General features: G+C 31.3%; 1 protein-coding gene across 1 annotated transcript; it reads left to right on the top strand.

Annotated features, from left to right (window-relative positions):
• Positions 1-10,608: 10,608 nt before the first annotated feature.
• Positions 10,609-13,578, top strand: LOC148628956 (uncharacterized). Its single transcript, XM_088541487.1, has 2 exons — positions 10,609-10,787; positions 11,411-13,578. Exons 1-2 carry the CDS (start codon positions 10,698-10,700, stop codon positions 12,566-12,568), a joined length of 1,248 nt encoding a protein of 415 aa, XP_088397613.1. The 5' UTR covers positions 10,609-10,697; the 3' UTR covers positions 12,569-13,578.
• The last annotated feature ends 8,489 nt before the right edge of the window (positions 13,579-22,067 follow it).

Here is a 22,067-nt window from a genome sequence, read left to right as displayed (position 1 = left end):
CAAGTTAGGCCCGTTAAGGTCATTATCACACCTGGTATGGTTAAAGGCAAGAGTTTGGAAAATGAAAACGATTCAAGATTTTTTGATAATATACACTTACATTCAAATTTGACAAATGAAGTACAGTTTCATTACTTTGATGTTTGTCTATGTAGAAGCTGTGTCTATCTATTATATCTGATAACACACACGTATACGCATTAATTTTCCAAGAATTTCTTTGACGGAATTAGCTTATGTATGGATAATTAACCTCATCTGATCTCTTCATTCTTTTTTTTCTTTTAGAATATCTAAGCACATGTTGTGGTGATAACGTTTCTTCAATCTTGCAACATATCTGCATCAATCTATTTTTCGCAGAATGAAAAAAGATATATGTAGTTCTCTTAAGTTGTATTATTTTTTTCGCGAAATTTAAAGTAAGCAATGTCATGGTTTGTTTTGCGGTTTACACCATCTAGGTTTATAAATTTGTTAATGTTTTTCCATAATTTAATTTTTAACAATTTCATCAAATAAAATGAGAAGAAGCCACATTTAGACAACTCTATTTACAACAATAATGCTGTCTCGTTTGACCTATGAAATAAATATAATTTTTCATACGAATTATGAAGATATGACTTTTAGTTTGAGGGCATCCGTAAATTGTTCCTTTGTGAGAGACCACTGACAAACTGCTATAATCTTATCTTGTATACTAATATTTAAGGATAGTTACTCTATGATATATTCCTTCAAGTCATTTTTTAAAAGTTTTGTTGTATCATTCATAACTAAAATTAAGCATTTATCATATTTAGTGAGTCACTCTGTTTGGAGCTTAGAACTATCATAAATATAACTGTAGCAGCTTAATGTTCTAGCAGATAAAAAAAAATATTAGTTTTACTTATATACACCATTTTGACTGCATATACCTTAAAAAGTAAAAAAAGTTATTTCCAGTTTTTAGTGGAGTCCGAGTTGCTCATTTACTTTTGTTTCTTTGTACGTGTTATTTTTATTATTTCATGTTCTTTGTTGCGTGTGGCTGTTTTCCCTGTTTAGTCTATCCCTGAACTGCGTTCTTTTGAATTCCGCTAAAATCTTGGTTCTCTCGAATTATCTTGCAGAATAAGTTATATACGTACATAAAGTTTGCACTTATTATTTTACTTTTCTGGATTAGCTATGTTTTGTTGCATTCTTGTGTGCTATATTTTGCGGTGCTGTTTCGTTGGCTTTGTACATGCTACGTTTAAACTATTTAGATTTTTTTAAATTCTGCAATTTTAAGTAAAAAAAAATATGTACATTGGCGTTAGGTTGCCTTGTGTGGTAATTATTTCGGTTATATTAAATAGTTGTACTCTGTTCTTTTTGTTTCTTTTCGATGAGGGCCTTAATTTCCTAAGGTAACAACGTAAATTAATCCTAAAATAGTTGAAATGAATCAACCATAAATATACGAAAAGCTAAAAGACTAATTATCAAGGAAACTGAAAAACTGGTTTACAATGTTTTGTTCCAAATAAGTGAAAAATGACAAATAATTAACAAGCTTAGATATCGTGGTTTGATATGAATTCACCTCAAAAGGACAGGACATTTACGTGCATAGTATATTTCACCATTACTGTCCTCTTATAAGTAGAGCACTCAAAGTTGTTATAAGTAAACTTATATCTTAGTGAAACGAAAAATATAAAACATATCTTATTGAAAATCGATACCTGTCTAAAATTGAAAAGTTTATCTCATAAATATCAGTTTTCAATCATTGTTAACGAAAATTATACTTAATGGCACGGAACCTTTAAAGCTTTGATAGCAGTGAAATTAAGCATAAGTAAATACATAAGAATGGCTTTATTATAATCCATTTACAGTTTAAGTGCGACAGCTAAGACATTAAAACTGGTTGTCTTGTCAAAAAATAAGAATTTAAGTAAAATAAGAAACAAATAGATTCCAAAAGACATTGACTATATAGTGGAATCATTAGATATTAATTTGGATATTTTATTTGATTATTGTTAATTCAGAATTATATGTTAATCTTGAATTTTAAATTAATCAAACTAATTTTATTTGCGTGGTTATAAGCGCTAAGAAAATGAATTGTGAATTCAAAGGTGTCGTGCGCTTTAACCTCCTGATCAACAGCCAAAATTATAAAATTGAAGCCAGAAAGAAGGCAGTTAAAACGCACATAAAATAGAATTGTTTTTATTCATTAATATTTTAAGCAAACTAGTATAATGACAGAAAATCCTAGAAAAATCACATTCATATCATATCAAAATACTTTTAAACGCAATCGTCTATTTCAGTTTACTATGTATTCTCTGCACTCTTTTAATTACGATTATTTAAAAATGCTTTATTATTTACTACTATTATGAATTGTCGTTTTGGCAAAATATAAACGCGTTTGCAAAGAAGCTACAAACAAACAGAACAAACAAACTTCTTGATATGATTAGTTAGATGAAATGTCTTCATACAACTGCAGTTCTGGTGGACCTACATTGAACTAAACCATTTACAAAACGTGTTCACATTCTAATAAAGGCTTTTTTACAACAACTTGCAGTAAATAAAAAGCAAATTTGATAAAAGTGTCCTTTGTCAAATTTCTTTTTATTTATGCAAGTTGTTCTTATTTAGCAATCACGCGGTCTAGAAATGTCCTGCTCTTTTGTTAAGCTTCTTTTCACGTTCCTTGGTCGGTAAAAGCAAGCAATAATAGTGCAGCTATTCTTTATTTGAAATTTTGCCAAGGAAGTCGCAAGTTGTCCTCATTTAGCAATCACAAGGTAAAGAAAAAGTACTGCTATCTTATTTAGTATTTCACATTCTACATTACGACTTTTTTTTAGCAATATATTACACATTTGTCGGCAAAAGCAGCCAAGAGTAATGCAAAAATTCCATATTTGGAATTTCGTCAAGAAACAACAAAGGAGCAAGCAACCTTTTTTCTTGATAGCTATTGATGTGATATCCTTATACTTAAACAAAAGATTTATTTTTTCTTAATGTCATTATAAAACACTTAAATGTAAACTTTATAACTATACATTAAGGTTACCAGATAAAGTTTAGAATTGACAAAAGATTCAATTGTATATTATATAAACTTTTTAAAGGTTCAATTATGTATTAATATCTCCAATCGAAAAAATACTCTAGTGTCGCATATAATACCGGTAATTGTACGAAAATCAACTTCCATTTTCTATTTTTAACCAAGTATAAATACAAGCGTCTACCTAAAACGAGCAATACAACCTCCTTGTTTGACTTGGTAACGTGTGTTGATATTGGTGTTTGAATACATTTTTGACTTTAAGTTATATTCTTATAAGTTAGTATTTTTTAAGAGATGACCAAGCGGGTTGTTAAATCGTTCAAATTTATCATACGATATCCCCCTTGTTCTGATGTTACTTAAAATTATCTTTAAACGAACTTTCAGGTTTAAGTGATAAAGCGGAAGAACGGAAAATATTTTCAAGTTAATAATAGCAACACTTTAATCCACATTGACACAAATTGGTACACTACATACTAAAAGTGAAATAATAAAAGGTGCTAAGTGAAATTTGTTCAATAAGTTCCGTTCCTGGCTAACGGTAGAAATATGTGGCCACTGAGGCTTTATCGTTATCAAGACAGATATTTGTCAACTGATAAAGACTCCAACTCGCACAGAAAACTGGCGACATCGAATGACAAAATGAATGTTTATTTGTATTAGCAGTATTTTATTTTCTATTCCTCTTCAGAAACAAAGACAAGCTAGTATTAAATAGATTTCCTGAAAAACAGCATACACAACTTCACTTCATTCCACTAATTGTGTTTTATTTGTTTTTCGATGTAACTTTAAAAGAGTATCAACAACAAAAAAGAGATGATGATACAATTATTATTATTATTATTATTTCATTTCTAAATTTGCCAACCTATGAATAAAAGAAGTAAAATGCGTTTAGGTTCTACGTCATGTATAGAAATTTCGACCTGTTGCATTGTGCAGGAATACCAACAAAATAATGTAAAAATTGAAACTGTAACCTTTATATGTATTCGAATTATTAGACAACAGTCTTTTATATTGTATTAAATAATAATCATCGTCAAAATAATGTAATAGCATTCTGATTCAAGGAAGGAGCCATACTTATGTACTTAAGATATGCATGTATTTATTTAGCATTCTGGTCATAATTCATATAACGTTTGAATCTTTTATTGGACTGAAGATCAGACATATTTATCAACTGATTGTGAAAAAAATATCAAAGCGTTTGGATATGACATATTATAGTATGTGTTATCTTTGTGGTTGGTTCCATCAAAGTCATCTCGTTTGGTATTATTTTCCTGACTGTGCTCGGAACTGGTGCAATAAAGCGAAGTTAATTCTAACATTTTAAATATATCTGAAAGTTCATACAAAACACAAACCCTTTGTTTACTCATAAACTGACACAATAAAATATCAATGATTTAAACGAGTCAAGGTAATGTTACCAATTTAAAAAAGACATATTTGAAGTATTTTCTTACTCTGCTTTGTTAGGATTTTAGTTGAACAAAAAAGAGTGATGGCGTGAAACAGGGTTCCTGAAATCCTTAATAGTTGAAGAAATAAGTATCCGACACGACAATTTATTTAGAATGAAAATGGCCATTTTTTTACCCTATTTTAAAGAAATAGGATTCGACATATGTAATGACAAATCAACGTATGCGGCAAAATTTCTTATATAGTTACTTAAGAAATTGGTAGATTAATCAACTTTATACGGGTATCCCATTCAATAATGATTATAAAGAAGAAAAAAAGCAAAACAAAACAAAACAAACAAACAAACAAACAAACAAAAAAAAAACAAAAACAAAACAAAAACAAAAACAAACAAAAAAAAAACCATAGTGTCCCTTCATTAAGGGGCTAATTTGATATAAGTTTTTTGTTGTATTTCATATATCATTAAATATTATTTCGGTTATTGTTATTATAAAATTCATTAAAAATTTTGATATTATCATCACAACTATCATTTGTTTTCAGATAGATGAAAGTAATCAACTCTTTATAACTATCCTTAGGTACCTACAAGTTATGAGTTCATTAAACATTTATTTCAAATGATATCAACACGATAATAGATGACACTCGTAATTTTTAGATTCTTTCAAGTTCTTTGTGTATTGAATACAATCACCTTCGTTTGACCTAAGGGGCATCTTCTAAGATAACATTACTTTCCACACATGGGCCAGTTTTATCAGATCGTTACATCTAATACCTACCCCGATTTCATGGTACACAGGCCACCTTAAAGGCGTAAACTTCTGTAGAGTGGCGGTCAAACGTGTGGACGACAGCCGTCGTTAATCATTACTTTAACTATCAATTGTTGTATAATTCATGTTTTGTTGAAAATATTATGTAATAAATGTCTTGTTAATGTCATGTTAATGTCTAAATTCAGACCGGTCAATTAATATTGTAAGTCTGATATTAATCTTACCTATAATCTATAGCATTGATATTAACAGTTAAGTTAGATACATCATCATAACAACTCCATGCAGCACTTACAATAGCAAAACAATATGTTCTTTAAAAAATTATTTGTTCCATGAAATATGTCGAATAAGTAAATAAAGTTTCATGTAGGCCTCGTTGAACAATAATAATGATAACAATTAATTAATGATTGTATGTGTTTATCTTTCCATTTTAACATTCGATACCTATTCTTTTAATTACCCGGAATGCAAATAAAAATGTTAATTATTCTGATGTTGTGGGAGGATTTACTTAAAATTCTAGATTAATTTACCACTTGAAAAATAAAAATAAATTGTTATTAGAGATGTTCAGTTTATATTACTCATAGTGCAATTGCCGTGTAATATGTCGATCTCTTAGCCTCGTTAAAATTTACAGTTATGATTTCAACTCGCCACTTCTGCTACTATTATCAAGGATAAATCTTCTCATTTTATATCCTTGTTATAATGAAATTTTAAGTAAAAACAATATAAATGATAAGCTTAAGCATCATTTAGTTTTCTGAAAGTCTTCAAATGTCTAGTTAATATCTGACATACATTTGTTTTTGTTTTTTTCCTTAGTGGCCATGACCTTTTAAAAAGTCCGAATAGTTAAAAGAAAAAAGGAAAGGAAGTTTGTTTCTCATTTCAGTTAAGAGAGAGCTATTAGTATCGTAGTTCAAAATTTTATTCACAAAATGGGAAAAAAAATGAAGTGAAAAAAAAATGTATTTTAAAAACTTTGTTCGTACATGCCCGAATAAAATGTTGCTTATTTTAAATCTTAGGTTTATTTTCGTTTGATTACAGTTCAATTGTTATGTTCCTGGTCTCTTGCTTCCCTATATAGATATAAATATTTTCTAACTACATTTTCCTTACTGTCAATTTTTTTTCACCTCAGATGTACTTATAAATTCGGTTTATCAATTTCTGAATTAGTATGAACCCTGTTGATTTTCTTCACTTGTAGTTTTATTATTTTATCTTAATGTTTACTCTGATATCTTATGGAAAATAAAGTAAACACATCAAACTTCATTAAAATATCATGTTTGCATTAAAAGCTTTATACTAAGAGAATATACGAGGATTATCAGCCATATCTTGATTGAAATCAGAAATATGTTAATCGTCAAATATTATAGCAAATATATCACTGTGAAACGAAACAATTTACAAATCAACGGAAGTACAAAATGGAAATCTTTAAAATCTATAAGAGATGACACTTGTCATGAACATAAAACATAGTCAACAGATTATTTGTTTTGGGAAATATTAGACAAATTGAGTGTGTCTCCATGGCAAAGGTATACGAGACAGATTTAAAAACAGTAAATGATCGACATCTATTCTTTTAATTAATTTCTTTATTTATTATGTATTGTATGTCTTGCTCTAGTCTTCGGCCCCTGGTCATGGTTATCGCGTTACTCGTATTCGGTTAAATACTGCTGATTAGAGGTTATACTCCTTGAAACACATGTATTGCATATCAAAGCAATATAATATGTACCCGATAACGGTCTCTTTTCTTTGGTTTTACTAATAAAGATACAAGTATACAGAAAAAAACCTTTTGCATATGTTTTACCAATATCCAATGTGCTTTTTAAATCTAAGGACTTTCTTTAGATATCATTTCGATTTGAAATTTTCCATACCGATGCATAGAATTCAATGTCATCTTGTAAAGGATTGTCACCGGAACTTTACCATCGCAATTTGTGAATATCGGACGTTATGCAATGTTTTGCAGAAGCAGGAAATTTGTCATGTCTACAATATGCTAAGTCATTACTAGTTGCACGATTATTCTCGTATCTTCAACGAATTTTTTAGCATCTAAATAGACAAACTTTTTTTTTACCTAAAATCAGACCACTTTCATATCAATCCTTTTATGACCGCTAAGTAAACAGCAATTTTATCGGAACAGCATTCTTTGCTTCGATTGACGTCATTAAAAGATTTACCTGTCTCGACGTTCATCTTCAGTACAGGTATTTGTTTGATCATTTCAGGTCAAAGGTAATAGTGGGGGAGTAAATATTGCGGTCTTCCTATAGAATCTAGAACAAATTTCAAATTTAAAAGTCGAATCGTCTATTGAATTCAGTTTTAAAGATAAATTTTCTTCGATACAAAATCTCAACGTCAATATTTAGAGACCAAAATATTGATACAAATTTTACTACGCAGTGTAAGAATGCATGATTAAGCACAATGCATTACAGGTGCTTAAAATGGTTTTTTCCCGGCCAAATGACCACTTATACTAAGTTTTTTTTATAACCACATTGACCAACATTCGAAAATTAATTGGAAAAGAAAAGAATTACCAATAAAAAAAAACTAAGAATGAATATTGTGCTTGCTTTTGATCTTTAGTTTAGGCATCAGATATTAATATAACACTTTACAACAATGATCATTTTGAGAAAAAATGGTTCGGGTGAAGTTTCGGTATTGTTCATCATAATCTTAACATTATATTTGAAATTATTTTAAAAAAAAAATTTAAAAAAAACCAATGCAAGCAATCTCGATAATCATTAAAGTGTGTGGTCTGTAGTTTATGTTTGCAGTATACATCACCATCATCATTCTATTTTGCATCGTATAGGAGACTGACATTTATAAAAATGTATTAATTCAAAGATGCGTTGCATCAGTTTAATATATTAAATGTCCAAAGAATTATACAAAGACTTAGCATAGTTACAGTAATTTAGTTAAAGACTTGAAAAGCATGCAATTATAGCAAAAGCTAAATGCATTAACAAAATGAATCTTGTTTCCGTACATGGAAAAAAATGCTTGTAATTTTCCACATCATATTTATTAGGGCAATGTTCGTGAGAATTACTGAGAGGGAACGTTCCGATTCTCTTATCTCGTCTCGCTACCTAGCATTCGTATGTAAATATTTATATTTTGATAGATGAGTTCAGATGAAAAGAATTTTTAGGCCTTTAAAATTTGTCAATTTATTACCTAACTTTGATACTGCAAATCCTCCTACACCACACTATAGGGTTTTATTTACTATGTTTTACATAAAATTTGTAGTTTTATGACAATTCTGTTGTGGACTTCAAGTTCATTATCATATTGGATAGAAACACCCAACCTAGCATTTTGTAAGGATGCAAAACCAAGGCCTTTATAAATTTGTTTAATTAAATTAGACCTGTAAAGAAAAAATAGAATTAACTCTTTGGGTTTGGTACCTTAGAATCCGGAAACATGGAATTTCACCAAAGATAATACGAATACAACCATGGATAAAACATTCCGAAAAAGATATAAAAAACAAAACAAAACAAAACTCGAATTCCTCGTTGATGAAGGTATAACGGTAAACATTATCATGATACATATTCATATTTCTAAATCCGATTCTTAAAATAGATCTTATTTGCTAAGGACTAGAGGTTACAAATAGTGAAAAATTCGGACATTTAAAAATAGGTTTCAATTTACCAGCCAACAACCAGAGATACAATGGAATTCGTCCTAATTTTAAAATCTACGACAAAATATCATGTCACGACCTAAAATTAGTTTACAAGACTGTTTATATACGGTCAAAGATTAGCGTCTTTTTAAAAATTTTTTCGTGGACATGGGCACGATCTTAAAAACTTAAAGACGTTTGAATTCTGTTAGCTCTTGACTAGTTTTGTTTTACACAAGCATTCAAGTAAACGGGAATGCTTCCTATTCAAAAGCGTTATTATGTAAATATGGCCAAAACAGATAATGTTATCAACTAAGAAAAAAATCATTTATTTATTTGCGGCCTGCAAACAAGAATACGAATTTAAGCTGACCGGTATATTGATATCAGAAAGGCATCTTTGTTTATGTTTGTATAATTAGCTGACAAAGGTTTTGACATTTTGTGTAAACTATGCTTTGTGATATGTCATGCCTTTAGATTGGCCAATATATCACGGTAAACAAGCCTGTTACATGTTACATACAGGTATGCATAAACGCAACATTTTTGTAATTTATTCTTGAGACGTCTGACTTAGATATTTCTTTAACATCTAGTGCAAACATTTTAATGAGTACTTATTGTTTGTATTAGACTTGATGCAACATTAAAATATAAAGAAACTCAACATATTAAATGTAAAATATACGAAAAAATATAAGTGACTGTTGAAATGATGTTGCAATATATTGTTTTATATATTGTATTTATAGAGAATTTGTTGTTTTGATTTTTTTCCATACAGAAATATTTTTTTTACTAGAAGTATCAAAATATAATTGTCAAATATATAGGCATCATTTTTTGTTTGTTTGCTTGTGTGTGTGTTTTTTTATTTTCGTAGAAGGTCATAATTGATTGTTGTGGATATTATTCCCTTTTCATTGATATGTTTTTCTTGTTATACTTTCGTCGTGTATTGATGTAATATTGTTAATGAGAAGGAAATATCAATTTTCTGCAAGTCAGTCATATTTCCGTATATCATTGCGCACCGAACATTACAGATCGACGTTCAGTTTGTGTTATGTCAGTAATGATACCTTACAAACAGCTTTATATACCAACTATTTTTAGATGACTAATTATAGTACTTAGTGATGCTCGGCGAAAATTTAGGATGTGAACTACTTCGTAGTTTATCGGTAATTTCCGTAAGTTCACATGAGTTTTATCAATAATTAGGTCACCATATCAGTATTTATTCTGTCTTTAAATGCGTATCCCATATCAAATTAATGCAATAAACTTATCAATGGCTACATACTCTTCATTTGTTTTCATTTAAAGAAAAAAATATTTAAAAAAATGAATGTTATTTATTGGTTAACAAGGAAATAAATATTTCCGCCGTATCTGTGTTGTGTTTCGTGTAGGACTGATAGTTGTTGACTACAAGGTAAAGATTGTGAACACCGTATATATAGCACCTATAAATAGAATGAACCGAACTTGCTATTCGCTGATTGGTTAATTGTCGTACGGGGGTAAGGAAAACTGAATTCTACATAAAAGTTAACTAATGTACTGAATGTTTCATTCTTAAATATTAATCTTGTTGTCATAATTTGCTTAAGAGAGTTATATGTAAGAACATTATTTCTGAAATCGACATTATACATCAAAGATGCTGTGTGATAGGATAGAAAACGGAAACTTTACAGCGAAAAGTTTGCAGAACATGAAATTTGACGAAAACTTTGAGAAACTAGCAAACGTAAGTTACTTAATGTACTTTTTTTTCTAATTTTCAAAAGCACCTTCTTTATTATCTATTCTTTGTTACAACAACTATTAATGTTCAACATCTATTCCACACGTGATGCAAAACACCGTTTAGCGGATTATTCAATTTTACACTGTTATAATCAGAGACATTGACTTTTATTACATATTGTATAACATAAAGTCTCCACACTCTTAGAATAAACGTGGAACTGAGACTTATTGCTTCATTTTGGTTTCAAATTAATTACATTCTATTGATCAATTCCATAATGTAATGCGATTTGTTTCTTATATTGCGTGTACGCTAAGCCTTCTTACTTAGCACTATATATAAGGATATCTTTTGTACGAAAACATTTACAAGCTACTCGTTATCATGGACACTTTCGACTTCAACGGATCTGATGTATGTTTGTAGTGATGAAGTTATTTCTATTAATGTTTCAATTTGAATTTTACCTAGGGACAGTTTATCACATTACAACTCCGACATCACTTGCTGATAAACGTTGCCCCGAGTATCACAATAACAGCACAAACAACTTACATTGCATTTATGGTTTTCATATGAAGTGCATAGCTTCTCATCATTGTTTCAATTTATTATTTCAGAATTGGTGCGATGTTGAGAGTTTGGCTCTGATGTACCAGGACAACACACCTTACGAGAGCAGTATGCTTCAGGTGATTGACCAAATGCAATGTGATTCTTCTCCAGTATCAAGTACTTCAATCACTGATCAGTGCAATATGGCTTGTGGAAAGGTGGATACATGTTCTGTAAATCAAGATACCATCGATGATCTCTTAGACTTTGACTTTATATTATCTAATAGCATTGAGAACAATTCACTGTACCCAGAGGAAGAATCAAAAATAAAGAGAGAACCAATCACTGGATCACAGGAACCTTTACCAGACTTTCACTCAACATTTTTAGACATTCCAGATATCAAATATGACAATTGTATTAGCAACAATACTTTAGAAATGGAAACAATTAAAAGTGACTTTAGTAAACCAGTAGTACCAAAACAAGAATATTCTGCAAGTTCATGCAGTACGTACATGCAAAACACCAACACAACCATGACTGTTCCACAATCTCACTGCAATGTTGTTAGTCCATCAACTCAACAAATCCGTTATTCCATGAGCATTCCTGGTAATCTTTCACCACCATCTTCACCTGAACTCGGAGGCATGGACGATCACATGAAACTTCCACTTCAGATGATGTCCCAAGCACGCAATCAAATGCCATCATACCATCTTCAACATACGCAACAGATTCAACAAGTTCATTCGCCACAGACCCACATGTACTTGATGTCAGGACATCCATTCATGGCAAAAATGTCGCATCAACAACAAATGATGCCGCATCAAATGATCACACCACCATCGTCGCCACAATTAGTAGATCTTCTACTGCCTCAACAGACAATAGATGCCACCACAGTACAGCCAAAGAAAAGGGGACGCCGAACATGGGGACGCAAAAGGCAAACTAGTCATACATGCACACATCCTGGTTGCAACAAGACTTACACAAAAAGTTCGCATTTAAAGGCTCATTTACGGACTCATACAGGTGAAAAACCGTATCATTGTACATGGAAGGGATGTGGATGGAAATTTGCCAGATCTGACGAACTTACCCGCCATTATCGTAAACACACTGGTGATCGCCCCTTCCAGTGTCATTTATGCGAACGTGCCTTTTCAAGAAGTGATCATCTGTCGTTACATATGAAGAGACATATTTAGTTCTGTCCAGAAAAATCAGTTGGACTTACAATTTTATCGAGAACTGACATTTTGACATGATTGACTACATTTTTTGTTATATATGTCGTATGATGTCAGTATCTTGTAAATGTTCGAGACCATACCCCTTATTAGGTCCGACCAGATGCGGAGCTGGTCAAGTCTTACATGTGGTGCTCTGACCCTGTTCGAAAGTCATGGCTGGTCCGTTTCGGTACGGGGTTCAGAATCGGGAGTTTGTCTACATGGCAATCAAAGAGGGGTAAAGCCTCTATGTATACACTCATGTTGAAGAACATGTCAAGGTTTTGCAACCAGTCTTAAATACAAGTGTTATGAATGAGGACTATGCAATGTCAAATTTTACGCTTGATATTATATGCTTGTCACAAACAACGAATGTTGAGATGTATTTAACTACAATCATAAGTGCAATTATTATAATAGTGCCTACACATGATATTTTGTAACTTTTTCGTTTGTTAAAACATATACCGGTTCGATTGATTTTGAAAGAATTTTTTATATGAAATTTTCAGTTTTATAACTATAATGTGAAGCAATGTTTTTGACTGGTTTCAATTATGTAGACCTAGTTTAAGGTCACGATTTTTGTAAATTATATAGCCGGATGTCAACATATTCAAATTAGGTAGAAGAAAGATAAAGGTGATCGCAGGAAATTTAAAATTATTATTAATTTATACCACCGCAGGTTGTTGGTACTTAATTATTAATGAGTTATAAAAAATCAAATGAAATATAGAAATAATTTTTAAAGATTATGGTTATTGTTTTTATTATAGTTTTTTTTGGTGCTTTTTATTGTTAAATCATTTGATATTATTTGTACTTTGTGTATATATTATGTCCCTTACCTAGTCAATGGTGTTCACGGTTGTTAAGTGCCATATATATTATTAATATAATATTTAGTAAATCTGTGAAGTCCAGCTTGGCTGTTATTTTACAGAACAAAACACCTATTATAATAAAATATAGAAAAATAATTTTCTTTTCTCATTCTGTTAGCCTGGATGAATACACAAAACTAGGTCCAATGCACAGAAAGAACAATGTTATGCAAAACGAAGAAAGGGGGCTTTATTCCATTTATCTTGATATACACTTTCACGAAATCACCGTTTTATTATGACATTCAAAATGAAACAAAGGTAATACACTTATTGATAATTTTATGATCAGTGGAATAGATAACAAAAATACCAATCAAATGTACTGGAAATTTCGATGTGCTGTACATGTGTATCTTGGAGAAACCTATTATCAGCAGAATTAGAATCAAATATATAGAAAGACTTAAATCCAAAAATGAATTGCATACAAGAAAGACTCAAAATCAAAACTATAAACACTAATATATATGTTATATACATACAAACAAAATTACTTCACTTCATTACATGTATTTTACAATTTGTGATATTAGTATATTTAGTATGGAATCGATAAAACCAAAAACAAACCAAATGTTTAAGAATTCAGTCGGTAACAAGATATTGACTATATATTTAAACATATGTACTAACTGAATATTGTTTTAAAAAATGAAAAACCATGCAAACGACAAAGCTGTTAATAAACGATACTTATCACTGACACACAGTATATTGAAACAGCAAATAATAAGAAAAAAGGAAAACTACAGTGACTCAAAGGCTAAAAGGTGATAGAAGATCATTTAATGAAGGTAATATCAATATCATGTTTGTACAGAGTACGTGATCGAATGCATATCATGTATACCTGCGTAGAAGAAAAGGCATTAAAACTTACATAACGACGCAAAATTCAAACAAATCAAAACAACACTGAAAAAACAGAAGACAATAAATTAACATGATATGCTTAAAATGTTATAGTAAGAAACATACACAACTTAATTAGCATAAGTACAACGAAAATTGTTAATCAAAACAAAGAATTAAGACTTCAATGAACAAGAATAATAGTATTGCCTTGGGCAATCTTTGATTTTTTTTAGTATATTTTGTTTAATTAAAAACAAATAATATCATCTTAAAGCACGTTTTTGCAAATGCACTTATAATTATGAATACGTTCAAATGACGATACAAGCATTTATTTTTAAACGTAAGCATAACCATATAGAGTGGAATGCTAGTAGTCGTTTTGACAAAGTAGCTAAATCAAATAAAACAGAAAAAAAACCGATGCTTGTCTACAATAAACCACATGCAGCATTTATTTTTGAGCATACTTACCTACAAGTGAGTGAACAAATCTATGCTTACAGAACATCAATTTTCATCAAGACTTAAGTGGGTTTTACAATGACTTATTACCAATCCCTCTCATTAAAATTAAGAATAAACGAAATTATTTTATTGATTGTATGCAACACTCTGATAACAAATTTTCTGATGCAGTAGCTTTGGGGTGGTGTTTTCAGAGGGGTTAATTTTCATAAATTTTCAGTGTCATATATATATAATAAAAAGGCACTAGTAAAGAGGTTCTAAACATTTATCACTTATATCTTTTTTCAAATCACTGTGAGAGAAAAGATTCAAAATCTTATATATTTGCTCAAACGAGATGAACTTCTATTTTTGCGTCTTCGTTGTTTGTTCGTTTGACTTTTTTTTGCTTTTTTGGTTTTGGGTTTTTTTTTTTTGTTTTGTTTCTTGTTGTTTTGCTGTTTTCACCAATAACTTAATCACGACTTGTCTTTAAACATTCGGTTTTTCTCGCTGTCATATTTTTGTTAGTTTGTTTTTTGTATTAAGTGGATTACTCAATTGATACAAACGTGTTTTTCGTTCATGTGACAAACTGTTGAAATTCAGTTCCTGCTGAATCCGGTTCACGCGTTCTTTTATGTAATATTACGCAAAAAGGACAGATGTTGTAAGCTTTTTATTTCAATGCCATATCCGATTATGAGATTAGCATGGCTATCAGTTTATATTTCACGGTATCAAGATTGGACTGATATTTCTTGTCTAAGGGAAATAAGTCAGATTTAATCAAATAAGTTCTGATTGAAAAGACTATTGATTTACATGATATATCTTAATTAATGAATTATGTTTGTTTTTTTTATTTAAAAAACAATTTTGCAGAATATATTAAGATATTTTAGTACATTATAAGACGAAAATAGATGTATGTGAAGGATAATAACAAAAATACCAAACTGACAAAATCTAGTCTGTAATCAAAAGAATAGTCTAAAACGAAAGTTCTTGTAACAAATGGCAATATTATCAGGGTAAGAAAGCCATTACAAACATCAATCTACTCATTGAAACAATAAAAAGTGTCGTTAACTAGCTATTATCTATGACATTTATTTACAGAGACTTAGGTGTGAAGAAAAATTATTTCTGGACCACTTATTATCGAACTGATGACAAATGTCGAAAAATATCGAGTACTCATTATTTTTTTACTATATCATGCAAACTAAATACCATTTTCGCTTTATGTTAAATACAGCGTTAGTATTTAGTCAAACACTTTATACGCAAAGTTAATTTTAGACTACAATACAGAACAGTAACTTCCCTGTTTTTTCAACTGATAATTATAGAACATATGGTGACGTAGAACAAGTAACAATGTGAAGAGGCAAGTAACACTACAAGCTTGAAATTGAAAATTATTTCAGTCACCATCCTCCCTAGTAATGACTATTGGATGGTTTATTATTTTAAATATGTTTTAAGATGTTCTTTTCATATTTCATTGACCCACAAAAGGAATCTTATTATAGTAGTTTTGATGTGCATGGAATTAATACATTAAATTAATATGAGAAAATCTATTCTTTATAATATAAAAATTTTAGTATCATCGTCCAAAAAATGCTTTTAAAACGACCACGTTTCTTCATATCACGTGAACTCCTTGGTTCTTTACTCTTGAAATAAACTCTAAGATTCTTACCAGTAATATGATTACAGTCATATAGCCGATGAGATGCTTACTGTGAGCCGATACAGTGGTAAATAAATACATCCATTACAACACCATGAAAAAAATTGTCACGAAATCAATAACATGTAAGAATTATCTATCACCGGTATATGGTTACGTACAACCTAAGGTATGGGTGGCAGATAATGGTCAAAGATTAAGCTTTTTCAAATACTGATTTTCTGGTCATGTTATGTTGCACGTGGCATTCCATTCCACTGAAGAACTACCTTTTCAAATACAAATATCAAATTTAAGGCAATAAGCAAAAAGAAATTAAGATTTTTCCGAAAATCAAAAAGGAATGTTAAAGATATTTTGTTCTTCGTAAAAAAAATCCAAGACAAGACAAATACTTTGTTTTAAAAAGTCTCCCCTTTTCTTAAAAGAGAGGGTCTACTGGAATGTTCTTCGCAAGAAAATGGATAAAACGAGAGCAAGAACACGTTAATTCTGTGTCAGAGTGGATAAAGGCTGTGAAGTCTTTTAATTTTGAAACGTATGAAAGCTTTAAGTAGGTCAATGAATGTCAATGCCATATTAATTTTTAAGACCCCGTTGTAGCAAAAACATTGTCTACTACACATGAAAAATATGTTGTCATACCCGCAGATAAAGCCCATAACAACATTGTTTTTTTGTGTGTGCAAACCGTATTACGTCCAATATTTATTATTAAAGGTAGACGTAGAAAACAATAGCAATAATAAGACCTATACTGATACTACACTCTCCACAGAAGAAACAGTCGAAAACCACAAATCTACAATAAATAAGACGATGATTATGATCTACCGTTTATGTACTGGGTTCCTAAACTCCACAAGAATCCGTAAAAACAAAGCTACATAGCTGGATCTGCAAAGTAAACTACAAAACCTCTTTTAAAACTTTTAACTTCTATCCTCACAGCTGTCAAAGAGGGTCTCCAGTCCTACCACAACACTTGTTACTCCAATGTGGATCCTAAAAAAATCGAAAGATTTTTTGGAGAACATCAATTTAAGATTATTATCAAAATACAATAGCATTAAAACCTATAAGATCTTTCAATTCTTTAAACTTCAATTCCCCAAGCTCAGTTAAAATCCCGACTCAAAAACATTATACATCGTTGTTACTCTAAAGAAGACGGCACACCTAGATACAAAGATGTAATTATTGGTAGAGAGTCCTCATACTTTATAAAAATAATTCCAAAAAATCTTCCAAATATACCGAAGAAGATGTTTTCAAAATGCTCGATTTTTTTATCGACAACACATTTGTCCACTGTGATGGACGCATTTTTCAACAAATGGGAACAAATTTTGCTCTTTTACTCGCTGACCTTTTCCTTCACTCTTATGAGGCTGACTTTATAGCTGATCTGATCCAAAAGAAGGAACATAGTTTAGTTAGGTCCGTTGATCTCAGTTTCCGCGATATAGATTACGTATTATCGTTCAACAATCCTAATTTCGGGGATTTGATTCATCGCATCTACCCCAAAGAACTTGAGATAAAGGATACTACAGATAATGTGAAGTCAGCCTCATATCCTGACATCATGTGTAGGTTTTAGGAATCGGAGACCACTCCTGGACCAAAACGGCGTAAATTTAGACAAAAGATTATTCATGACCATCGCTTCACGTGACCATTCCTTGACGAAAAAAAATATATCTGTGAGCTTCTCACAAGAAGCAAATGAGCAACTCAGACTCCACTAAAAACTGGGAGCATGGACCAGGTGCACCGGTAGGGTAAGCGTCCTCTGCTTTTCTAGAAACACCCGCCAAGTTGCTCATAAAAAATCAAGTCCGGGGTAGACGAAAGAGGAGAGGAAAACTATGACACGTTGAACAAAGATGTTTTCATGGTGCAGATGGATACACCATAATGATCCATGATTTCATGATGACGACCATAAAACTTCTGTAGTGATGACTTAAATCTTGTAGCAACATAACCCTGCTCCAGAAGCCTATTTGTTAGAATTCTAGGCGATACAAAAAGTGCGTAGTCTCGGTAAGCACTGGCATAACGTATGAGTTGTGATTTGAACACTCCATATGCAGGTGCTGAAGGGATGTTGCCACAGATGAAAGGAAAGTCGATAATTCTGAATGAAAAGTCATCACGTTTGTCGTAAAGTTTGGTTAGTAGTTTTCCTTTACCATAGTTTTCTAAGTGTAGGTCAAGATATGAGGCTGACTTCACGCTGTCTGCAGTATCCTTTATCTCAAGTTCTTTGGGGTAGATGCGATGTATCAAATCCCCAAAATTTGGATTGTTTAAAGATGATACGTCATCTATATAGCGGAAACTGAAATTAAAGGATCTAGCTGAACGATATTCTTTCTTTCGGATCAGATCAGCTATAAAGTCAGCCTCATAAGAGTGAAGGAATAGGTCAGCAAGTACAAGAGCACAGTTTGTTCCGATTGGAATGTCGACGGTCGTTTGTTGAAAAAACGCGTCCACTGCACAGGACAAATATGTTGCCGATTAAAAATTCCAGCATTTTGTAAACATCTTCTGTATATTTGGAAGATGATTTGGAACTATTTCTTACAAAGTATGAGGAATATCTACCAAGAACTATATATTTGTTTCTAGGTGTTCCATCTTTTTTTTGGAAAAACAACGATGTATAATGTTTTTAAGTTGGGATTTTAACTGAGTATGGGGAATAGAAGTACGCAGTTTAGAAAAATCATAGGTTTTAATGCTATTATATTCTGATGATAGTCTTGAACTAATTGTCTCCAAAAGATCTTTCGAATTTTTCAGGATCCACATTGAATTGTATGGTATTGGTATGGATTTGTATTTGAAATATGGGGGAATTTTGTTGGTTTTTGTGATGGAGGATGTTAGCCAAATTAATTGCATCTATACCTTTGTTGACAAACGTAAGTGGAAAAAATGATCGTTTTTCTTCATCTTGACTTTTCACACAAAATGGTTTAGAGAGTCTGTGGAAACCAATATCTAAAATGGTGACAACAAGTCTGTATAATGATGAGGTAGGGTCAGAAACAGGAGTTTCAAGACTTGTTTTGTAAAGGGGGTGTAGTAGAGTGAGAGGTATAGAGTTTGGTTCTAATGGGATGCAGTCAAAGAGGTTTTTGTATGAAAGGAAGGAGACCATCTATGGAGACAATATATAACTTAAGTGGCGTACAGTGGCGATGGCCATGACTCCTTTCCGTCTTGGATTTTTGTCAAATAAATTCATCACATTTATGCTGTTGTTATATTGGCTTGGAAGATTTCCTATACTTTTGATTTTGTCTCTGCATCCGTACTGCAGTACCTAGTCTGCGTATCCAATACTCCTCTCTGTTCAACGTGTCATAGTTTTTCTTTCCTCTTTCGTCTACCCCGGACTTGACTTTTTATGAGCAACTTGGTGGGTGTTTCTAGAAAAGCAGAGGACGCTTACCCTACCGGTGCACCTGATCCATGCTCCTAGTTTTAGTGGAGTCCAAGTTGCTCATTTGCTTTTGTTACTTTGTGTGTATGATTATAGTTACTTTATGTTCTTTGTTGTGTATGTCGGTATTCCATGTCTGGTCTTTGTCCCTGGATTACATTCTTTTGATTATCGCCATAACCGTGGTTCCCCTGATTACTCTTCCCCTACGATAGTTTTTACTAAGAACGGGACTGCTCGTAGGATGGTAATTTTTTTCTGAAATACTAATTTTCATAGAGAGGAATTGCAACTAACACTTTCTATAGCAATAAATTACCAATGGTACATAGGAATAAGAAATGACCATTTTTCTGAACTGCGCCCGCTTAGATTTTTTCAACCGTACCTTTAATTACAATTATGTAGAGTTTGTTTTAAATCTAAATTTCTTATAAATCTCAAAAATAGACAGGCTGAGAAAGTTTAAGTTCATAATTATAGATAAGGTATTATTTTGTCATGCTCCGCATATTTGATGTAGTATTCAATATAGTATATTAATAGTATAAAATGATATTACATGTTGTAATAAAGTACCTTTCCTTTGATGATGTAAATCCTATAAGTTTTTTTTTTCTTATGGAATAAAGCTCTATTACATTAAGTCTTGTTTGACCTAATTATTAAAATGCATTATTAAAACAACTTTTTATGAGGAAAAGATAAAATGAAATATCAACCATTGCCACCCGATGGCATGTATTTGGAAGATTAATTCTCTTGATGCGATCGAATAATATGCATGCTATTCTGGCTTAATCTTTAGATTTATTTCTATCAATTGGAAGATACAGAACTTAAAGCATACTCTGCGGAAGTGAGTTTGGTCAAAACGAACATAATTGTAAGAGAAATACAAGTTGTCTGATGATGGATAACTGGCAATTGTAATAACCTGTGTATCGGATTGCAGTTAGTTCCACCGATTAAAGAATCCAGTTAACAGTGTAGAAGAGAACCTATTGGTTAACAATGTTGTTTTTAATTATTTTTGTACACAAAATATTACTTGTAAGAGGCCATCCGTATGCTGGGGTTCCTTATCGATAATATTTTGTCTCGTTTGGAGTTAAACTTTTTCAACAAGTTGTATTCCAATGGACAATATTTGTACCACTTTCCTGACGGATTATTCACCTACTTTTATGAGTAAGAGTTCCATCAGAGTCTTTCATAGTTACATAGTTCATGAAGCTAACACTTTTATTGTTCCATACAGATATATTAACGATGTTGTATCCCTCGAAAATCCCAAGTTTGCTGAATGAATCCCGTTAATATATATCCTCTAGAGCTGGAAATTAATAGCCTACAGAAACGGCTTCGCCCGCCTCATTTTAAACATACGTATCGAATTTGACTCCAGTGGTCACCTCATAACTAGATTTTTACTGATGAGAGAGACGATTCTGATATTTTTTTAATATTAGCTTCTCTTACATGATTTATATCACACACATGATTAGACATGTTAAAGTCTTAGTTAATGCAATACATTTTAGTTCATATTGAGGTTTTTTTTCATGGGTAGAGGTGGCAATTTTTCACCTAATTTGACTTGAAAATATTTATTACTTGGGCTCATTTTGGAAGCTAAAACACTATCACATAAAAGCTTGTTTAATCTACGATATTCTACGAGTGGTATAGAAGAAATTCTGAAAATTTCCATTTTCACGGTTTTACAGCAATTTAATCCCCAAAAAAAATCTAAGCCTCTGAATTGATCAGATATGTTGGATACATCATTATCTTAATTATGAATGCCTAAAATATAAGTTTTACGGTGTCGGTATGCTACGAATGAGACACTGAGACCAGTTTTCTAGGGGTAAACCAAATTAATCATCTTGTTAATGCACTGCAAACAGCTTTTAGATTAATACAATATATAGTATAGCACCCAGCGTGACCTTCGAGGAACAAAAAACCACTTCATTGGATTAACTCTGGTCGTTGGTCAATCCAATATTTCCAGCTGGACGACTCTTCTTTGAATTTAACTCCTTGTTATGGCGATTGGATAAAAGTATTTCACATATTAATTAAAAGTTCTAAACGTTTGGTTGTATT

Source organism: Perna viridis, chromosome 1 (assembly GCF_037379345.1).
Source record: "Perna viridis isolate PV_CMFRI_1.1 ecotype Kerala chromosome 1, ASM3737934v1, whole genome shotgun sequence".
In the NCBI taxonomy this organism is placed as follows: domain Eukaryota; kingdom Metazoa; phylum Mollusca; class Bivalvia; order Mytilida; family Mytilidae; genus Perna; species Perna viridis.
This window is presented reverse-complemented; position numbering and strand designations above follow the sequence as displayed.